Source organism: Monomorium pharaonis, chromosome 4 (genome assembly GCF_013373865.1).
Source record: "Monomorium pharaonis isolate MP-MQ-018 chromosome 4, ASM1337386v2, whole genome shotgun sequence".
NCBI lineage: Eukaryota > Metazoa > Arthropoda > Insecta > Hymenoptera > Formicidae > Monomorium > Monomorium pharaonis.
Genome location: NC_050470.1, coordinates 689636 through 707028, shown reverse-complemented (window position 1 = coordinate 707028; position 17393 = coordinate 689636). Strand labels below are relative to the sequence as shown.

The window sequence follows — 17393 nt, the reverse complement described above, 5'->3', positions numbered from 1 at the left end:
TCTGGATACATGCTTGCGCCATCGCTTGCAATGCACAATGCACATGTAGTGAACGAGGCGCTCTCTCGCGGCAAAGCGATCGTAGCTTACTTCACGTTCTTTCTCCGAAATGTCTCCGCGCTTCAGTTTTATCGATCACAGCTGATATTTAAGTAAATCGTTTGTATATATCCGCGATCGATCTTTGAAACAAAATCTAATAAAAAATGATATGTACGCGATTATAAAGTACAAAATTAAAATTTCACTAGACCTGTGCGAAGTGAAATTAGCTACGTATAATTGAAATGGCGTTTATTGAGGGATTAAAATTTGAAAAACAAATATTTTAAAGCGGGCGACGAGAAATCGACTGTCCTTCGATTCGTCACGAAATGATTACCATTAACTGCGAGAAAAAATTACAATAAAATTGTTACATTTTACAACTTTATTAGCACAACACGTCTTAATGAAAGTTCTTAGATTCGGATCCTTTTTCCCCCTCTTACGCAACATTTAAAATAGTATGCTTTTGTACTTACGCTTTTTTTCTGTACAGATGTGCACAAATAAGAGTAAGAACCTGCTTAGAATAATCTTATCTGATTGATGAAGTTAATCGAATTCAATGTCCGATTATCGTCACAATTTATTATTGTAAATGTTATTTACACATATGCCTAAGCTTCAAACAGCTTTGTAACGTTTTTCGGTTCTTTTTTTTTTGTTTCTCTATGATGGACATGAGGTGAATCTTTTGGCTGCGATAATTTTTTTAATAGTATAACAAATAGTAAATAACTAATATTAGTTCGTAATTAAGAATATGAGAACGCATAGTGTAACATAGTAATATGAGTCTAGACTCATTCGTTCTGTTTTCCCTCTCTGCGCATCACGTTTCTCACTTCTTTTTTTCGATTTATAGTAGAATACATATATGTATACATATCCTTATGTTTATTTCATACATATATATATATATATATATATATATATATATATATATATATATATATATAAAATCTAAAACTGTGTCAGTGTTCAAGATATTAAACTTCGCACAAGATCAACTACGTCATCAAAAGGGAAGTCTCTCTCTCTCTCTCTCTCTCTCTCTCTCTCTCTCTCTCTCTCTCTCTCTCTCTGTATACATATACATATACATACATATATATATATATATATATATATATATATATATATATATATATATATACACACACATGTCAAACTTGTAGCATGTTCCTAAGATGATTTAGGATGAGTTTTCTTAAATAGAAATCTACCCTCCCTGTTAAAAGTTTCTTACAGCTTACGCATGGCAAGTGAACAAACCCGCCGGTGTATGTGTGTGTATGTGTGTTACAAGGAAGGAGTCTTCTTTTCCAAATGTCGTATAAAACTTATAAAACAGAAAGTGCGTTTAAAATTTACGCCTAAAAAGATATTATACATGTTCGCGCGCGCGTATCGATACTACATCCAGCCTCCTTTAGGCCTTTAACGCGACACCGAGATCAAGATCGATACCGCAGCCCACGTTCCACTACTTTTGTATACAGCAAAAATTTCCCCTTCACTCGGCAATTGTCTTCGATTTGGATTTAAGCAGATTGAAACTGTAACTTGAAGTATATACTCCTCAACGTTCTACACTTGCTGGTCCGCTTAAACTCTTTCTCTCCTCATTTTCTCTCCCTCGTGATCTTCTTTATATTTGTCACCATTATGGATTCAAAATTATCAACAAGTTCAGAGACTATGCTCCATTCTTCACAGATCATTCGTCCGCTGGCCAGTGTCTCGGACTAGTTACAGACAAATGGCTTCCCTCAAGTACAAAAAAAGGATCGTTAACTATTTGCTTTGCTTCTTCATACAGCATGCAACTTTTCATGTGTACGATTATATACCAATGCGTAACTGTGACGTTCAAGTCACGAGAGGAATTTTTAGATAATATTACGTATCTCATTTTTTTGTAACGGTGTACTGTATTATGCATTAATAATGGTTTATCACTAACGCAAGATTCTCGATAGTAATATTTTTTTAGTTAATGTAGCTTTATCTGTAGTAAATTTACTGATGGTGATGGTAATGGTGGGATGTTGTGTAATCAACAGATGAAGCTACCTATCCCAAGGAAGGAAAGTCATTCTCGTCATCTACCTTCGGAGCGTTTTGACGACTTCTCGGCGATCTTTGCTCGTTCTGTGACTGCAAACAAAAAGTATAATTTTTACATTTTTTCTTTTTAAAAATGCTTTAATTTAAAAAATTTTTAATTATACATGTATAATGCGGATACTCACGCGTGTATCACCATCTCTAGGAACACCACGATTTCCAAATCCACGTCCGTTCATACGATCGCCACGACCGCGACCACCTCTGCCTCGACCGCCAGAACCACGTCGTGAGTCACTGAACTGAATCTCGATGCCCAACACACGTTTCTGCCTGCCGACGCGCTGAGGGTACTCTGCAGCCGCATCGTACTCCTCCTCTTCTTCCTCCTCTTCTTCGTTACCTTCCTTCTTCTTCTCAAGAGCGTACATCTTTTTCCAACGTGACAGATCCTCACCTTCGCCGGCCTTTCGCAAATTGTATTGAGGCTTCGCTCTATTACTCCGTAAAGCTTTCCATTCATCCAGGGTAAGTTCGCGCGTTTCTTCCTCGACCGGCTTCTCCTCAACAGTCGTATCCGTGGTTGTTTCCCCGTTCTTAACTTCAGTCGGTGCTTGAGGATCGGAGTCAGGTTTATCATTGGCCCAATCTTGACTATCTTGATTCAGGCTTTCTCTAAGAAAAGACAGAAAAAGGTAAAAATCAAAAGGTATCATATTTATTATTGGAAAGCTGTTGTAAGGAAGCCTGAACTATTTTAAAATTACTTACTCTATTTCGTCATTATGAGTACCCCAGTTATGGCTGCCAGCACCATCTTTTTTATCCACTGGTTTTATTCCACTGTTAATACACAAATATGAAATAAGCTTTAAATTATAGTGCACCAATCAAGCTGCATAGCATTACACTGTTACATAATTAACAATGCGTGCCTCATCACAAATGCTTCTGTTGAGAAATTATTTCTGCTTATTTACATAATTATGTTTACAAAAAAATTAATGTAAATAAAAATATTCGACAAGCTATGTAAGCATTCACCATCGTGTGTGACACAAAAGTATAACACAAAAAAAGCATAAAAATACAAATACAAAGCAGAGCGGGAGTGAATACAGATTGCATTTGTCAGTACTTTGAAAAGAATTCAATTGAACGTAATGGCAACCTTGATACAGTGCACATACTGAGGTGTGCATTATTATATAGAGTGCAATATCTCTGTTTATATGTCCACGTACGCTTTTGTATGTGCGTGCGCGTTTTAATACTTACGTTTTATCAGAACCAGATTGACGATCGAACTCGCGTTTACCGCGATTATCGAAGCCCCCACGTCCACGAGGGCCACCACGTCCGCGACCCATACCGCGCATCCCACCGCGTCCACGGCGTTCGCCATATTCACTGCGCTGGGTCTCGTTTGAGCTTCGAAACTCGCGGGGCTCGCGGCCTTCACTGGAACAAATGTGCAATTATTAAGTATAAAAAAAATTTTAAGTTTAAGAATTTGGACAATTATGAGTTAGTAAATTCGCATAGGTGTTTCTCACTCAACTTAAAGAATGATTTTTAAGTATGTACAAAAGAATGAAATTTATATCCCTTGGCTCATTTTAAGAAAATCCTGACATATTGCTTATTTGTTACAACATAAGTCAGTCAACTTACTAATTTAAATGTTTTGAATCTTTAAAGTGAAATAAAACTTAAAGTTTTCTATATTTTAAATACAATTTTGGTGTAACAATTTAGTTTACTTATCAGAAAGAAAAAAATACTATTAACTTCTCTCTTCATTTAATGAAGTAAATTTTCCGTTTTTTGTGAATAAATAATAAAATGGTAATTTTAAATTGTAATAAATAAACGATTAAACTATTTTGTTGTGTCGGCGCGTAGTTTAAAATAAAGCTAAGAAAATTAAATTTAATATAAAAGAATTATATCCATCACTAAGATCCGATGTAGACCGTTAGGCGATTTACAATTCATTGATATATAAACTATTTTGTTTAAAAAATTTCGAGTAAAGTTGAAAAATTTTTAAATAAAAATTTTAAAAATCTGAAAAATGCTTAGACATTTTCTTCAAATTTTTGATTTCAAGAAAATATCTCTTTGAAATTTGATACATATAATATTATGTTAATAACAAAATTATGAGATCTTTTATTATAAGGGTTGTTCCAACTTCTTGGTACTTATCAGGTAAGCATGTATCCAACTTCATTTTTCTTCTTAAATAAATAAAGACAAACATATTTTTACTCATTACTTAAGTTTATCAAAAAGTTAGAACAACCTAAGAATGGCCCTAAGAATTCTTTTCTAACAACTATAAGATCTTTATATTAAGTGTGCACATAAATATAATCATATTCAATTTTCAATGAAACAGTTAAGAATATATGCATAAGATAGTTTCATCCTAAAACCTAAAAATAAAATATATTCAGTTTGTTGCACTTATTTAGGAAACATTTTTAAATAAATGAAAAATTTAGTCGGTTATTTAGTCTCATAATTTCGTTAACATAAATGGGACATTAGAACAAGATGATCAAAATGTAATCATATGACATTCTTTATCTTAATATATAGTCTTGGGAAAAATAAAACTAACCTAGGAGGTCCTCGTCTAAACACAGTCTTAATGTATTATATCAAAATAGATGTAAAACTTTAGTTTCCTTTTAAGAGATTTCAATTCAAAATGTCAAAGCTGTGATAAAACCGATTGTCAATGTCAAGACCAGAGTTCAATCTTGGAACCAGCATCTCATATAAGCTAATAATAAAAGATCTCATAATTTCGTTAACATAAATGGGACATTAGAACAAGATGATCAAAATGTAATCATATGACATTCTTTATCTTAATATATAGTCTTAGGAAAAATAAAACTAACCTAGGAGGTCCTCGTCTAAACTCTCCTTGCCCTCGTAGCACCCTTTCTCCATCCTCTCGGTTGCGCCTATTGTTGCGCTCCTCTCGGGATTCGCCAGAGAATTTGACATTACGGTCACCTCCAGTAGCTCTTGGTTGAGCTTTTTTGTCCACAGCTAAGAACATTAACACAATATAAATATAAAATACTATTTTTAAAAATAAATATTATTTCTAAGTAAAAAAATCTAAATTATGAAATTCTACATGTTTATCAACACTATCAATTGAATAAATATATTAAATTTAATTGTTAAAATTAAATAAAATTATAAATGCTTTGATATATTTTGTTATAATTTTGATATTGAAACAACAAAAAGAAAGGGGACACTGCTAAGCTAAGGAAAGTTCAGACAAGAATCTCTTAGGTTAGTTTTAAGATAAGCTTTAAGATATTAAGATAATGTTATATAAATATTTCTCTTCTTATATGTTGAGATGGTTCTTCTAACATTTTCAAATTGTATCAAAGCAATTATAATTTTATTTAATTTCAACAATTAAATTTAATACATTACTTTGAAAGAAAAAGGATCAAAATTAATAATTTGCCAATAAGAGTCGCAGTCTCGCTTAGCTATACGAGAGACTTCAGTTGGGACAGATTTCTTTTGTATCATCATACATCGTTGATATCTACACATGTGTTACTCATTCGGTATCACATGCAGAGATATCGCATTCGGCGTAATAGAAACCTGATAGAAACTCGCGCGATATACACCTGCGATTGTTCGATTCTATCGTTAGGATAGATAAACCGTAAGGTGTCGGAGATAGATACCGCCGCATGGCCGTAAGATCTCGAAGCGTTCGCGGCCGGCGTTAGATTTCGATGGTGTGGTCCCCGCGCGGGTCATATAAGACCGCCGCGTGGAATCGAGCCTATTTTTAAGGCGCAGAAATCATTTATAGAAAATTTGTGTGGCGGGCCGCTGCCGCGGAAGGGCCATCGTCCGGCGGTCAGGCGATCGATCGGGATGGAGCGAGGGATCAGGCCGGCCGCGAGGAACGTCGACGTCGACGTTGAAAGCGGCGCGAGATCGGCACCGCAACCAGCACATGGGAGCCGACGGCCATAACGCGCGAACACGAGGGCGGCAGAGGTTGCACGGCGGCACCGAAATTGCACACGGAGCCGGAGGGGGCTAACCTTGATCCTTTTTAGCTTCCTGCGCCTTCGACGGCGGCTGCTGGGCGTCCTTGATCACGCGACTCTTCTGCGTTTTATTGTTGGCCGCCTTCTGACCGTCCTGCGATTGCTGCTGCTGTTGCTGTTGTTGTTGTTGCTGATGCTGCTGCTTGCTCTTATTCTCCTTTTCCGAGATCCTCTCCTTCTTCTTGGCTTCCTTCTCCTGTTCGCGCACTTTTAGCACTTCCAGGGGATCCTCGCTCTCGTCGAGCGCCAGCAGGAACTTGTTCGTGACCGTAACTGTGTACTCGTTTTCCATCTTGACTCGGTATCCTCACGGCGTCGAGGATCTGACGAAGGTTTCACGGCTACTCTTGAGCCTCTGTGTAACGGAGTCATTCACTATCCAATATGGCCGAGTCGGAGAGCCCGAGTCCACCACGAGGTCTACCCCGCTGCGGCACCGTGTGGCTAGACGAGGGAAGCGCGGGGGCGAGGCGGACCGCGAGGAACCGTGGAATGGCCGGCGTGCACCGAGCGCGCCACCTCCCCCACCAAGATTATTGTATAAATCGCTCTCGGAATTTCGATATTTCGCGTGCCACTGCCGCCCGCGGCCCGTCTCGCCTCGCGAGCGATGTCAAAAATTACGTTGCGAATTTTCACGCGGTCCGATTTGTCAAAATCTAGAACCGCAGTGCGCGATAAGACTCTCAATTGTTCGTAAGTCGACATCCAGGGACCCCGAGAAGTGCGCGATTTCCATGAGACGCGTCGCACGGCCGCGTGACGTCACGCGACCAATCGACGCCGTTCATTGGAGTTATCCAACGACGCTGACTAATCGACGTTCGCCAGAAATCTTGGAGCATGATTACGACGCTGCGTGTCGAGATAAGCGGATTTACGAAGTCTCCCTCGAATTACTCGGCGCGCGATTCTGGTCATTAATTTCAATTAATTAAATTAATCAAAATTTTCTTTTTTTTTCTTTTTATCTCTCTCTCTCTCTCTCTCTCTCTCTCTCTCTCTCTCTCTCTCACTCTCTCTCACGTGCAGTATATTTTAGTGTGGCGAGATCATGCGCGTGCTTGTATATTACACGCTCATTCGCGAGAACCGAGAAGGCGAAACGAGGCATGTCAGAGGTGTATCTGGAGCTGCATCTGGAGTTGTGCAAGATCGAGACGGGACAAACTTCTGCTCGAGAAAGGTCGATCAATCACGAGTCGCTATGATAAGGGACGTATGTACAGACCTCGTACCCCCGCGTGATGGATCTATCGTCTCCGTTCGTTACGTTTTACGCGGCTATGCAAATCTGGATGCGCGCGCATCCGCCGGCCATTTTGCTACGGTTACGACTAGCGCGTATTCGTGTGCGTATTTTGGCGGTTTACCAGTTGCACGCGGCACGCGTACCACGCGCGTATCGGCGGCAAAGAGGTCGCGCGTGTCAGTCAGCCAGACAAGCCAGACGAGTGTATAGCGGTAGGTTGCCGCTGTAGCGTAGCGCGACAACGGTTACGGGAAGTGAGAGCTCCGATCCGTGTGAGAGAAGCAGAGTGAACGATCGAACCGAAGAAGTAAAAAGAATCATCGGCCGACGGAGTGGCAGCGACGATGGAGCTGCACACGCCGAAGCGGGAGCCGCGGCCGTCAGCGGAAGCTGCGCTTGACCGCAGCCCGTCAATGTGCGACACGACGCTCTACCCATGGAACTGGGGTGAGGAGGCGCGCAACGTGAACCTAAGTCCGGGCAGCTCGTGTTCCTCGCCGGAGTACAGAGAACAGCACGCTCTAACGGGTCTAGACACTCTAGACGCGAGCGGTGGCAGCGGCGGTAACGGCGGCAGCGGCGGTGGCGGTGGCGGTGGCGCGGGTGGCAGATCGGTTGGCGCCGGCAACAGTTCCGAAAGCCACCGGCGCGGCCGGCCGCGCGCCGACGCACTCACGAATCTCATGAAGCAGGGCAGCACGTCGCCGAGCAGCATCAAATGCACCTACTGCCACCGGGTGTTCCCGCGCGAGAAGAGTCTGCAGGCGCACCTGCGCACTCACACGGGTAAAGGGCATTTCTCTCTTCTCTTTCGCCCTCCGCGTCGACGGCCTCGCCGTGGACCCGCGCGCGGCTTTATTCAACATCGTGCGTATATACCTCGTGCGACGAACAACGAGGGATGCTCCCGCTCCCGCTCCCGCTCTCGCTTGTCGCGTGCCTCTCGTTCTTTTTCTTTTGCGCTCTCTCGCGTCCCGCCAATCGGCCATCATGCCGCGCTTTAAATACTTAAATGGCTCGGCTCGCGTGCCGGCGTGACGCGTGGAGGCGGGTAAATGCGTCCCCGACCGGCTATAGTTTACCACTTGTGCGCGAAATTTGCGACACGTGGAACGAGCGGTGCTGCACCAACGTTATTTGGGGTTGAGAATTTTACTTGGTGAAAAAAAGTTATTAAAGAAGAGGGGAAAGGGCCGAATGTGTTTGCTCACGCGTTTACCTCTATCCGTTACGGCACGGTCTTTGTCTATGGATAACAAAAAAGACCGGCGCTTATCCGCTTTTGAGCGCTGTAACGCAAAACGTTATTTGAAAATACTACTCGATACTATACTGTTTACTTTTTTTCATAACAAAATTAATGACTGAATTGAGAAAATTAATGACAGATATTTAAATGTCAGTGTTGAAATCTCTTATCATTTTATTACTACATCAGAAATCGATTCAATTGTATGTAGATTCTCAAAATATTTTAATAATTAATATCATGTAATAAATTTCTAGTTAAAAAAAAACTAAATTTAATATTTAAATGTAACGTTGATATAAGTATGTAAAAAAATCAGATTACACTTTGTATTAAATTATAACATATCAGAGGAATTGCATTTTATTTGTACAATAAATAATACATTAATTTTTGATAAAATATAATGATATATTTGTTTTATCATTACAGGAGAACGTCCATATCTGTGTGATTATCCTGGATGCACAAAGGCTTTCACCCAGTCGGGACAATTGAAGACGCATCAACGATTGCATACAGGAGAGAAGCCGTTTTTGTGCACTGAACCAGGTTGTGAAACGAGATTCACTCATGCTAATAGACATTGCCCCGACCATCCTTATGCTAATCTTACAAGATCTGATGATTTTGTATTAAAGCCAGTATCAGAAAATACAGAATTGCCATGTGATGTAAGCCGATGGCTGGAGCGTTACAAGATGTCTAGGGAACGAGAAGATCGAACTCCAAAGATGGAACGAAAAAAGAAGACATGGAAGAGTACTGAAAATCATAAAAGGATAAAATCTAGAAAAGGTCTTATGATGGATATTGCTGGGGAACAAGAAAATCTCGATCGCAATCCGTCGAATCAACGGTTGCACTATGGAGAGAATCAAGATAGTCAAGAGGATAGCCAAGATGAGGATCCAACAGAAACTTGTTGTGCAGTACTGCAAACATCAGAGGATGAGGAAGCGTCAAGTGCCAAGTTTGCAATCTCCTCGCTGAGAAGACCCTTAGACAGATTACAACCAAAGAAACGATGGCTACGAAATGCTTGCTTGGATCCGCAGTTAGATCTGAACGAGGACATTCGATCTAACAATGTATCGACTGTACATAAGATTGACGAAAAACAAATTTTAAGTGGATCTACAGAACCAGAGCTTCACTGGTACACAACATATTTGAACAATTCTGTCAATGAGAATAATACACCCATAACGAATATAGACAATAATTTAGAAACTCCAAATGCACAATTAGAATCTTCATATAGCACCTCTCAAATATGTTGTATGATGAATCACAACGAATCTTCAAGAGTAACAGAAGAAAATGTATATGAGATTGTACATTCTCTGAATCAGCCACAATGGGATTCTTTGAATAATTTGTCAAATAATCAGAGTATCTTTGACACTAGTATTAATGAATCTGCTGTAAAAATTGAAGATCTTGAATCTGCATGCTCACATTTTGATTACACGGAACAAATCATTCATACAGATACAACGAATGAGAGTATATCAATCACTTCTCGGAGCGAAAATGAAACTAGACCAACAGTTCTAATGTTGGCTGGTGGTTCCAATAGCAACAAGGAAATTATCTCAAAACCGTCTGCAGTAGATCCTATGGAAACGAAAACGAAAATAGTTGTTAATCAGGAAGACAATATAAGCATAGTTAAGTTACCGGTACAAGAAGACAATAAAGAATGGCAGGGTGCTTTAGCATTAATGGAACTAGCCAAGATGCAAGAAGAGGCAAGGAGTTTAACACGTCTTAAGCATAATGTAAGGGACGAATGCTCTGCGGCTTCAGAATTATTATAGCCACTTACAGACTGTGATTACAGGTTATTATAACTTTGTTATTTTTATATGCAAAAAGAAACGCAAATAAAAGTTGTCCACTCATGTAACACAGTCCATTTATACAGACATACAAATGTAAAAGCAGTCTTTTGCTGTGAAACACATCTGTTTTCTTTCTTTAATCATTACTTTTACTATTATTACTATTCTTATGTGATGAATTGTGTTTGTTCTAATTTTGATGGCTTTCTGAATTTTTTAATTTCATGTATTATATATGCTTATAAAATAACTGTTTTACTGTTATAATCAATCTTCTTTCCCACACACCACACTACACACACACACACACACACACACACACACACACACACACACACACACACACACACACACACAGCTCAGAAAAAAGCAAATGTGTCTCATAGGATTAAAGCGAGAATCTTATTACTTATTTTTATTGCATAATAATCGTTTTTCACACATTAAATCCGTTTAAGAGAATATTGTAATTAAGTTTGTTTTGTTTTGTTAGCGCAAAACCGTGAAATTGTATAACACGCATGTAAGCACGTATTTACATGTTTCTTTTTTTGCTCCACAGTTTATTGTTATTATACTGTAGTAGAGACTTGTGTGATACTTATCTTAAGAAGAATAAATACGAGAATAAAAAATAAAAGTGTTAATATTGAATTGAGTTTATAAAATATTTGGTAAAACTGTCGAGTAGATCACATCCATTCCTAGTATAACAAATTTTTCTCTACCATATTTGTCTAGCCAGCCCTTATTTTGTTTGTCTATTCAGTATAATTTATTTCATATCTAAAATCGTTTCTTTATATTTCCTTAGCTCTTCCCTATTCTTAATTTCTCTAAACTTAACTTTCTCATTATTATATACTTAAGAGTCATGTAAAAATTTAGTGAAAAGAAAAAGGGAGGAAGATTTAGTGAATGATATAGCTAGTTTAAATATAGAAGATTTTATTTCGAAGAAAAAGTCAGAAAATTAAATGAAAATAGAAAATTGTTAAGGGATATTATGATTAAATTGATGGCTCTGGTTCCAGATATGTCGAAGACTGATGAACTTGGTAAAAACAAATCGGATTTATCTGCTATGAACAATATTATTAATATTAAATAGATTAAGGCAAAAGTAGTCCAAAGTACTTAAAGGAAAACTGGAAAAGATAACGGATGGAGGTAGGATAAGTCTTTCTTAAATTGAGATGAGGGAATCTGGAGGGCAACAAATACTGATGAAGATATAAGAAGAGGAAATGCGTTTTTTGTAACATAGGTAAAGATAATATAGAATATTTTGTAACGGAATGCAGGATAACTAAGGAATGGTTTGAAGGTTTAGGGTGTCATATGGTAGAAAAGTATAATGCCTCGTCTATGGGTCAGTTATTGACCATAAAAATCTAGTCAATCACACAGTTGATTTTAGGAAAGATTAAGCGAACCTAATTGATTCAATTTCTTACTATTCTTGTATTTATTGTATATATCACCATTATATTGTATTTGCCATTGTATTACTATTTTTAGAATTATATTGTTATATTATTTTATATTGGATAAATAATTTAGTAGATAATTTAGTATCAACGTCAAATACAAAAATTTAGTTTAATTTAATTTTAATTTTAAGGTAATGCGGTGTGAATGAGAATAGGTGGAGAAATGATTGAAATCAGAGATTTTATTGTAAACCAAGTCCCGTTTCTTGATTGTAATACCGAAGTGCAATAATTATTCATTTATTCATATCAAATTTTTGCGTGACTTGGTTTTTCTATTAGAACGCGTGACTGTTGTGGCTACTGCTGCTGCTGTTGCTGGTGATGATGATGAACCATCATTATCTTCGTCATCGCTCCAAACCATATTAACTTTACTTATCTTCAAAGTTATTGGATTCTTCTTACGTTGAAGTGAAAGAGGTTTCCTAGTACGATGGTTTTGAGCGACTGGCGTGACACAAATGCTTGGATCAATCGGAATTTTTGCATGATCACTTATATCAATGTCATGTGGCTGTGAAGTCGTAAACTCTGTAATCATAACATACATGTAAAGATTTTATCTGGAATTTGTTCTAAAAAAGAAAATTACAAGTACGTACTTGAACAATCTAAAGATTCTAATATCGGTTGGAATTCATTGTCCAGGTTTAATTCCTTCGCCATTATATAGACAGGATGTCCGTGTACTTTATATTTGTAACATATATTCATTGCTAAATTGGCAATATCGAGTGCATCCTCTTGTCTCGACATTGCCTTTGTTTTTAGAAAATAACAGAAATCGATCAGTAGCTGTATATAATCAGTGATGTAAAAACGGATTTGCCAAGAAAATCGTTTCACACCAATTTCATCGTGAGACCAGTTCTCAGGCAAAACTGATTTTTCCTCTTCGAATAGTCTCCGCCTTATTTCAAAAGCGCCATGGAAGTGATCTAGTGCTGCCGCAGTGTGATTCTGCAAGGCATATAGTTGCGCTCTGATATAAGTGGTAGTAAACACCAAATACTGGTACGAAACATTGTCGCACTTGTAGCAATGGCAATTCGTATGCAATGTGAATTTCGGCAAGTCAAAGACTTTCTTGCCGAGCACTGGGGAAGCACCATTCTGCGATATATTTCTGACTGGATCTATTATCTTCGTAGGGGTCACCATTAGATTATTTGAGAATGTTTCAACGAGTTTAGACTCCATCGACAACTGAAATGTCTCAATGTTTAACATGTGTTCGAGATCTTGCAACTTCACCTCGCAATCATCCAATTTTGAACGCGATAAATCAATATAACACAGCGATTTCAATAATTCAGCAGTACGCAACATCGCGTTTAAACTCTGTGCCGACTTTAAAAGTCGTACTAAGTCTGGACTAATACCACGAAAAGACAATATACTATTTATTCTTATAGATAAATTAACTGCCGTAGTGAAAAGTATATCGTAACTGAAAAGATATGTCGTTTGATTGATCCCTGAAAAAGATTACTTTACAAATAGCCGAATAATGTTACAATTTGAGTAGATTAAATAAAATAGAAATGCAAATGATTTCATCAATTACATTTTTGCGTCAGTAGATCTTGATTTAAGCTCCTCACTGCATATAAACTTTCCACAAGATAGGAAGCATAATCCTCGTGTTGCATATCATCTTTATAAAAATTGCTATTGCGTATGATAACATCTAAACTTAACAGATACACGGATTTATTAGCAAGAAATGAAATTCCCGAAAGATTCCTAGCTTCGGTAAGTAATTGCTTAGCATCATCATACTAAAAAAAAATAAACAGAAAATTGTATGTATCTATTGCATGTATTATGTGTATGTATGTAGGTAAAATATTTGCTTGTGTTAAACTATTCTCTTACCTTTCCACATTCAAAATAGAAATCTGCTAAACTTATCCAAAAGATAGCAATAGCACTAATTACATTTTCATCCTCAGAATTTCTTTGCTTTATAGCTTGCTTCTTAGCAGTAATAATCCAATCATAATTGATTTGTCTTAATGATATACAACGACCTGTAACTGTAACAAGATATATATTAGCTTATCTCTAGAATATATTGTTTTTCTTGATTATTATAAGATAGTTTAACATACTATAAATAATTGTATGGTCATTCATTTCTGATGCTAACTTATATACCAATGTCCATATTTCAGCTTCGCAGTCCTCATATCGATATAATCGAGCATATTCACCAGCCGTTATCAGCATACGAAGTATGAGTTTAGGTTCCCAATTCTTCACAATTTCTTTCTATATATAGACAATGAAATATTTTTATATAATTGAACTGTAAAACTTTTAATAGTTTAATAATAGCAACAAATACTTGTTAATAACTTACAAAATAGTTTTTAAATAGTTGTTTCCACTTTTTCAATGATTTTTGTAAACACAACATAAGATTGGTATCCTTTTTAACGTTTATCATAGTATAAGCAGAAACTACATTTGGAGAATTGGTTTCTGCTAGTTCTCGTAACTTGGGAGCACATAAAGCAAATTTTGTATTTTCCATTTCCATGTGAGTTTGTTTAGTCATTACATGCAATTCCTCCACAAATGTAAAAAGGCTCAAGTTAGCTTCCAAGCATAAAACAGCTACCATAGAATTTGATTTATTACAATTTCTTTTTTGCTTCAAATCACATATAGTTTGCTCATAATATTTCAAAATACAACTGTCATATTTAAAACCTAAGAAATAATATCCTAATAATTGCACTGTGTGTGCATATTGATTACTAGATTGTAGCTGTCGAAGTTTTTCTAGAACTGCTGTCACACTATTTGTAAATGCGATCTGTTCTTGGAATAAATTTCTCGCTTCACGTATACACAACTCTGTAAAATCATATTTAGAAGTATTGATTGAAAATCCCAGTTCGCTTTTTATTTTGTCTTTATCTTTTGTTAAGCATTCCAGCATAGTAAGATCTGCAATTTCTACAGGAGCATTCTTTTTAATATTTGTCCATGTATGAAAAGCTTTTGTGTTCAACTGATTACAAGTTAAGAAGGCATTCAATGCACACACAGTCATGGCTTTCCTATACATATTATTGTTGTAATGCACAACACTTAATCTGTGCAATGCAAGGGATATAATACTTTCAAGATTTTTAGAATTTTCAGGATATATAGAGCTTGATTCGATTCCTTCGAGTTGAAAGATGCAGGTACATAAAAAAGAATACAGACTTACGCTTTCCTCATATACATGTTCCGACAGTATGCCTACATTATAAATTGAATTACGACAAGTATTCCACGATTGTGACCAGCGCTTACATTTACATTCTTTCATTTCATGAATAATCGATTTGACGTTTTGCTTCAAAATTTCTCTCGCAAGTGCACATACTTTCTCTGGCAAAGTTTTCATAGGAAACTTACATATTACACTAATGCATCTACATTTTATCACAATAGCGTTGTATAAATCCCTCTTAATTGTACACAAATTGTTTAGGCACCAATTACACTTGACCGATGTTTTCTTGACGTAAAACTCATCTGTATTTATATGTACAAATAAATTCATTAGTTCTACCAAAACATCAGTATCAAGCAAACGCTCAAGCATGTGTTGTTTATCAGTTTCCATACACTTTTCCCAGTATGTAAACATGGGTTCAACTATTTTTCCTATGTTGATTGCATTCCACTTAAGACCTGCATATCCATACTTCTGGGCAATGTTCAAGTTACAGCTAATAATATTTTGTATATTTTTGGCACTGTCACTGACAAGATTCTCCTTTGGTACTAAAAGAGTCATGCACAAGCTCTGAAATTGTCGAAAGCATTGATAGCATTCATTGTCTTCTACCAGAAGATTTTCGAAACAACTAGATAATTCATCTAACGTTTTTACTGCAGATTCAATACCAGTTGTATTAATGGCCCTACATATTACATGACATATAATACTTAAAATATGACTATATATAGTGTGTTTTTCAGTCTGGTCTAAGTACAACTGCACTTCTGACAAGTATTCCAATGCATATTTACAAAAATCATCAAAATATTTTTTATCTTTATCAATCACTGCTAATCTATCTAAATGTACATTAATTTCTGCTATTAAATGCTTTGTATAACTTTTGTATGCTATCTGTATCATTTTCATTTCGTGCTTTAAGACACTTTTTAGTTTATTATAATTTTCTGTATTTAAAGATTCATTTGTAATGGCAACATATATATTGTTAAGTGAGACACGCCATAAGGATAATACTTTTATCAGAAGATTCATGGTGTCGTCTTGAGGATCATATAAATCGCCAGGTTGCAAGTAACAGCAAATTTCTGCCGCATTATCATGCAGATTAGAAGTAATTAAATAACGAACAATTTTAAATAAGGCTTTGACAAAGTTGCTGTTATTAGGCACCTCAATCAATAACGAGCAAAGCAATTTGGTTAACTTAGCAATATTTTTTCCAGTTTCGTAATTCGGTTTGTTGTATTTGTCTGTTATGCGACATAGATGTATTAGTAACTTAAATATACTGTCATTTAGTTTACTATTAGGTCGCACATGGATGCTCATCTGAAAGATAACAGTGGGAGTGTGTTAATAAACACAAGAGGTCTATTTGTTATTTCTGCACTGCTGCATTGGTGCAATAAGTTAGAATAAGACAAATATATTTGTTCTCATTCCAACTTATTGCACTAGTGCAGCAGTGCAGGAATAAAAAAACAAATCTTAGGATACAAACTAAAAAATAAAATCACAAAAAATATTGGCATTAAGTTCCTGCTATGGCTTTCTCCAGATTTTAATTATGTTATACAAGGATGTTATTTCAAATAAAAATGAGTTTACTTGAATATCCTCCAACACATCTTGCAGTTTCTCCGATTGTATCAATTTTGTCCATCTTTCAATTTTTACTTGCATTTCATCCATTTTTTGGAACGTAAAACCATTAGTTTGACTAAAATTTAACGTATTATCGGATGTACAAAATATGGGGCGCCACAACGTAATTTCAAACCACTTTCAATTGCTTTCAATACTTATCACGTAACCATCAACCGTTTTATGCCGTTTCACCAGGATTTTAAATACGTGACAATACGTGACGTGCGGGAATGTAATGTAAACTGTAAACAGTGGTGTTTTTCGCGGGTCTCCTACGATGTAGTTAATCCATATTGGAGCGATTAATGACGTTATAAGGCCAATCACAGCCATTCTTCTAAAGAAGGGAATAACTGTGATTAGCCAGTTAAAAACGTCAGTTAAACGCCATAATATGATTGGTTCTTGCTTTTAGTTCATTG

General features: G+C 36.8%; 3 protein-coding genes across 9 annotated transcripts; 1 reads left to right on the top strand and 2 right to left on the bottom strand.

Annotated features, from left to right (window-relative positions):
- Positions 1-1959: 1959 nt before the first annotated feature.
- LOC105836464 (plasminogen activator inhibitor 1 RNA-binding protein) lies at positions 1960-6651 on the bottom strand. 2 transcript variants are annotated; one of them, XM_012680516.3, is made up of 6 exons: positions 6225-6651; positions 5031-5184; positions 3394-3576; positions 2887-2958; positions 2301-2790; positions 1960-2205 (listed from the first exon to the last, which is right to left on the bottom strand). In XM_012680516.3, the coding sequence occupies exons 1-6, from the start codon at positions 6520-6522 to the stop codon at positions 2122-2124; spliced, it is 1281 nt and encodes a 426-aa protein (XP_012535970.1). In that variant the 5' UTR covers positions 6523-6651; the 3' UTR covers positions 1960-2121. The 2 variants fall into 2 exon arrangements, with proteins under 2 accessions (XP_012535970.1, XP_028045004.1); XM_028189203.2 differs by lacking the exon at positions 2887-2958.
- A 336-nt stretch (positions 6652-6987) lies between these two features.
- LOC118644057 (regulatory protein MIG1-like) lies at positions 6988-12320 on the top strand. 5 transcript variants are annotated; one of them, XM_036285982.1, is made up of 3 exons: positions 6988-7146; positions 7273-7416; positions 9164-11218. In XM_036285982.1, exons 1-3 carry the CDS (start codon positions 7074-7076, stop codon positions 10552-10554), a joined length of 1608 nt encoding a protein of 535 aa, XP_036141875.1. In that variant the 5' UTR covers positions 6988-7073; the 3' UTR covers positions 10555-11218. The 5 variants fall into 5 exon arrangements, with proteins under 5 accessions (XP_036141875.1, XP_036141874.1, XP_036141873.1 ...); XM_036285981.1 differs by lacking the exons at positions 6988-7146; positions 7273-7416 and adding exons at positions 7425-8268; positions 11613-12320 and having other exon boundaries at positions 9164-10577; XM_036285980.1 differs by lacking the exons at positions 6988-7146; positions 7273-7416 and adding an exon at positions 7425-8268.
- LOC105836435 lies at positions 12236-17393 on the bottom strand. 2 transcript variants are annotated; one of them, XR_003625370.2, is made up of 8 exons: positions 16933-17393; positions 14440-16653; positions 14189-14348; positions 13953-14113; positions 13642-13855; positions 12923-13552; positions 12677-12833; positions 12466-12605 (listed from the first exon to the last, which is right to left on the bottom strand). XR_003625370.2 is itself a non-coding variant. In XM_012680470.3 (7 exons), exons 1-7 carry the CDS (start codon positions 17014-17016, stop codon positions 12316-12318), a joined length of 3999 nt encoding a protein of 1332 aa, XP_012535924.1. In that variant the 5' UTR covers positions 17017-17389; the 3' UTR covers positions 12236-12315. The 2 variants fall into 2 exon arrangements, 1 of the variants encoding a protein (XP_012535924.1); XM_012680470.3 differs by having other exon boundaries at positions 12236-12605; positions 12677-13552; positions 16933-17389.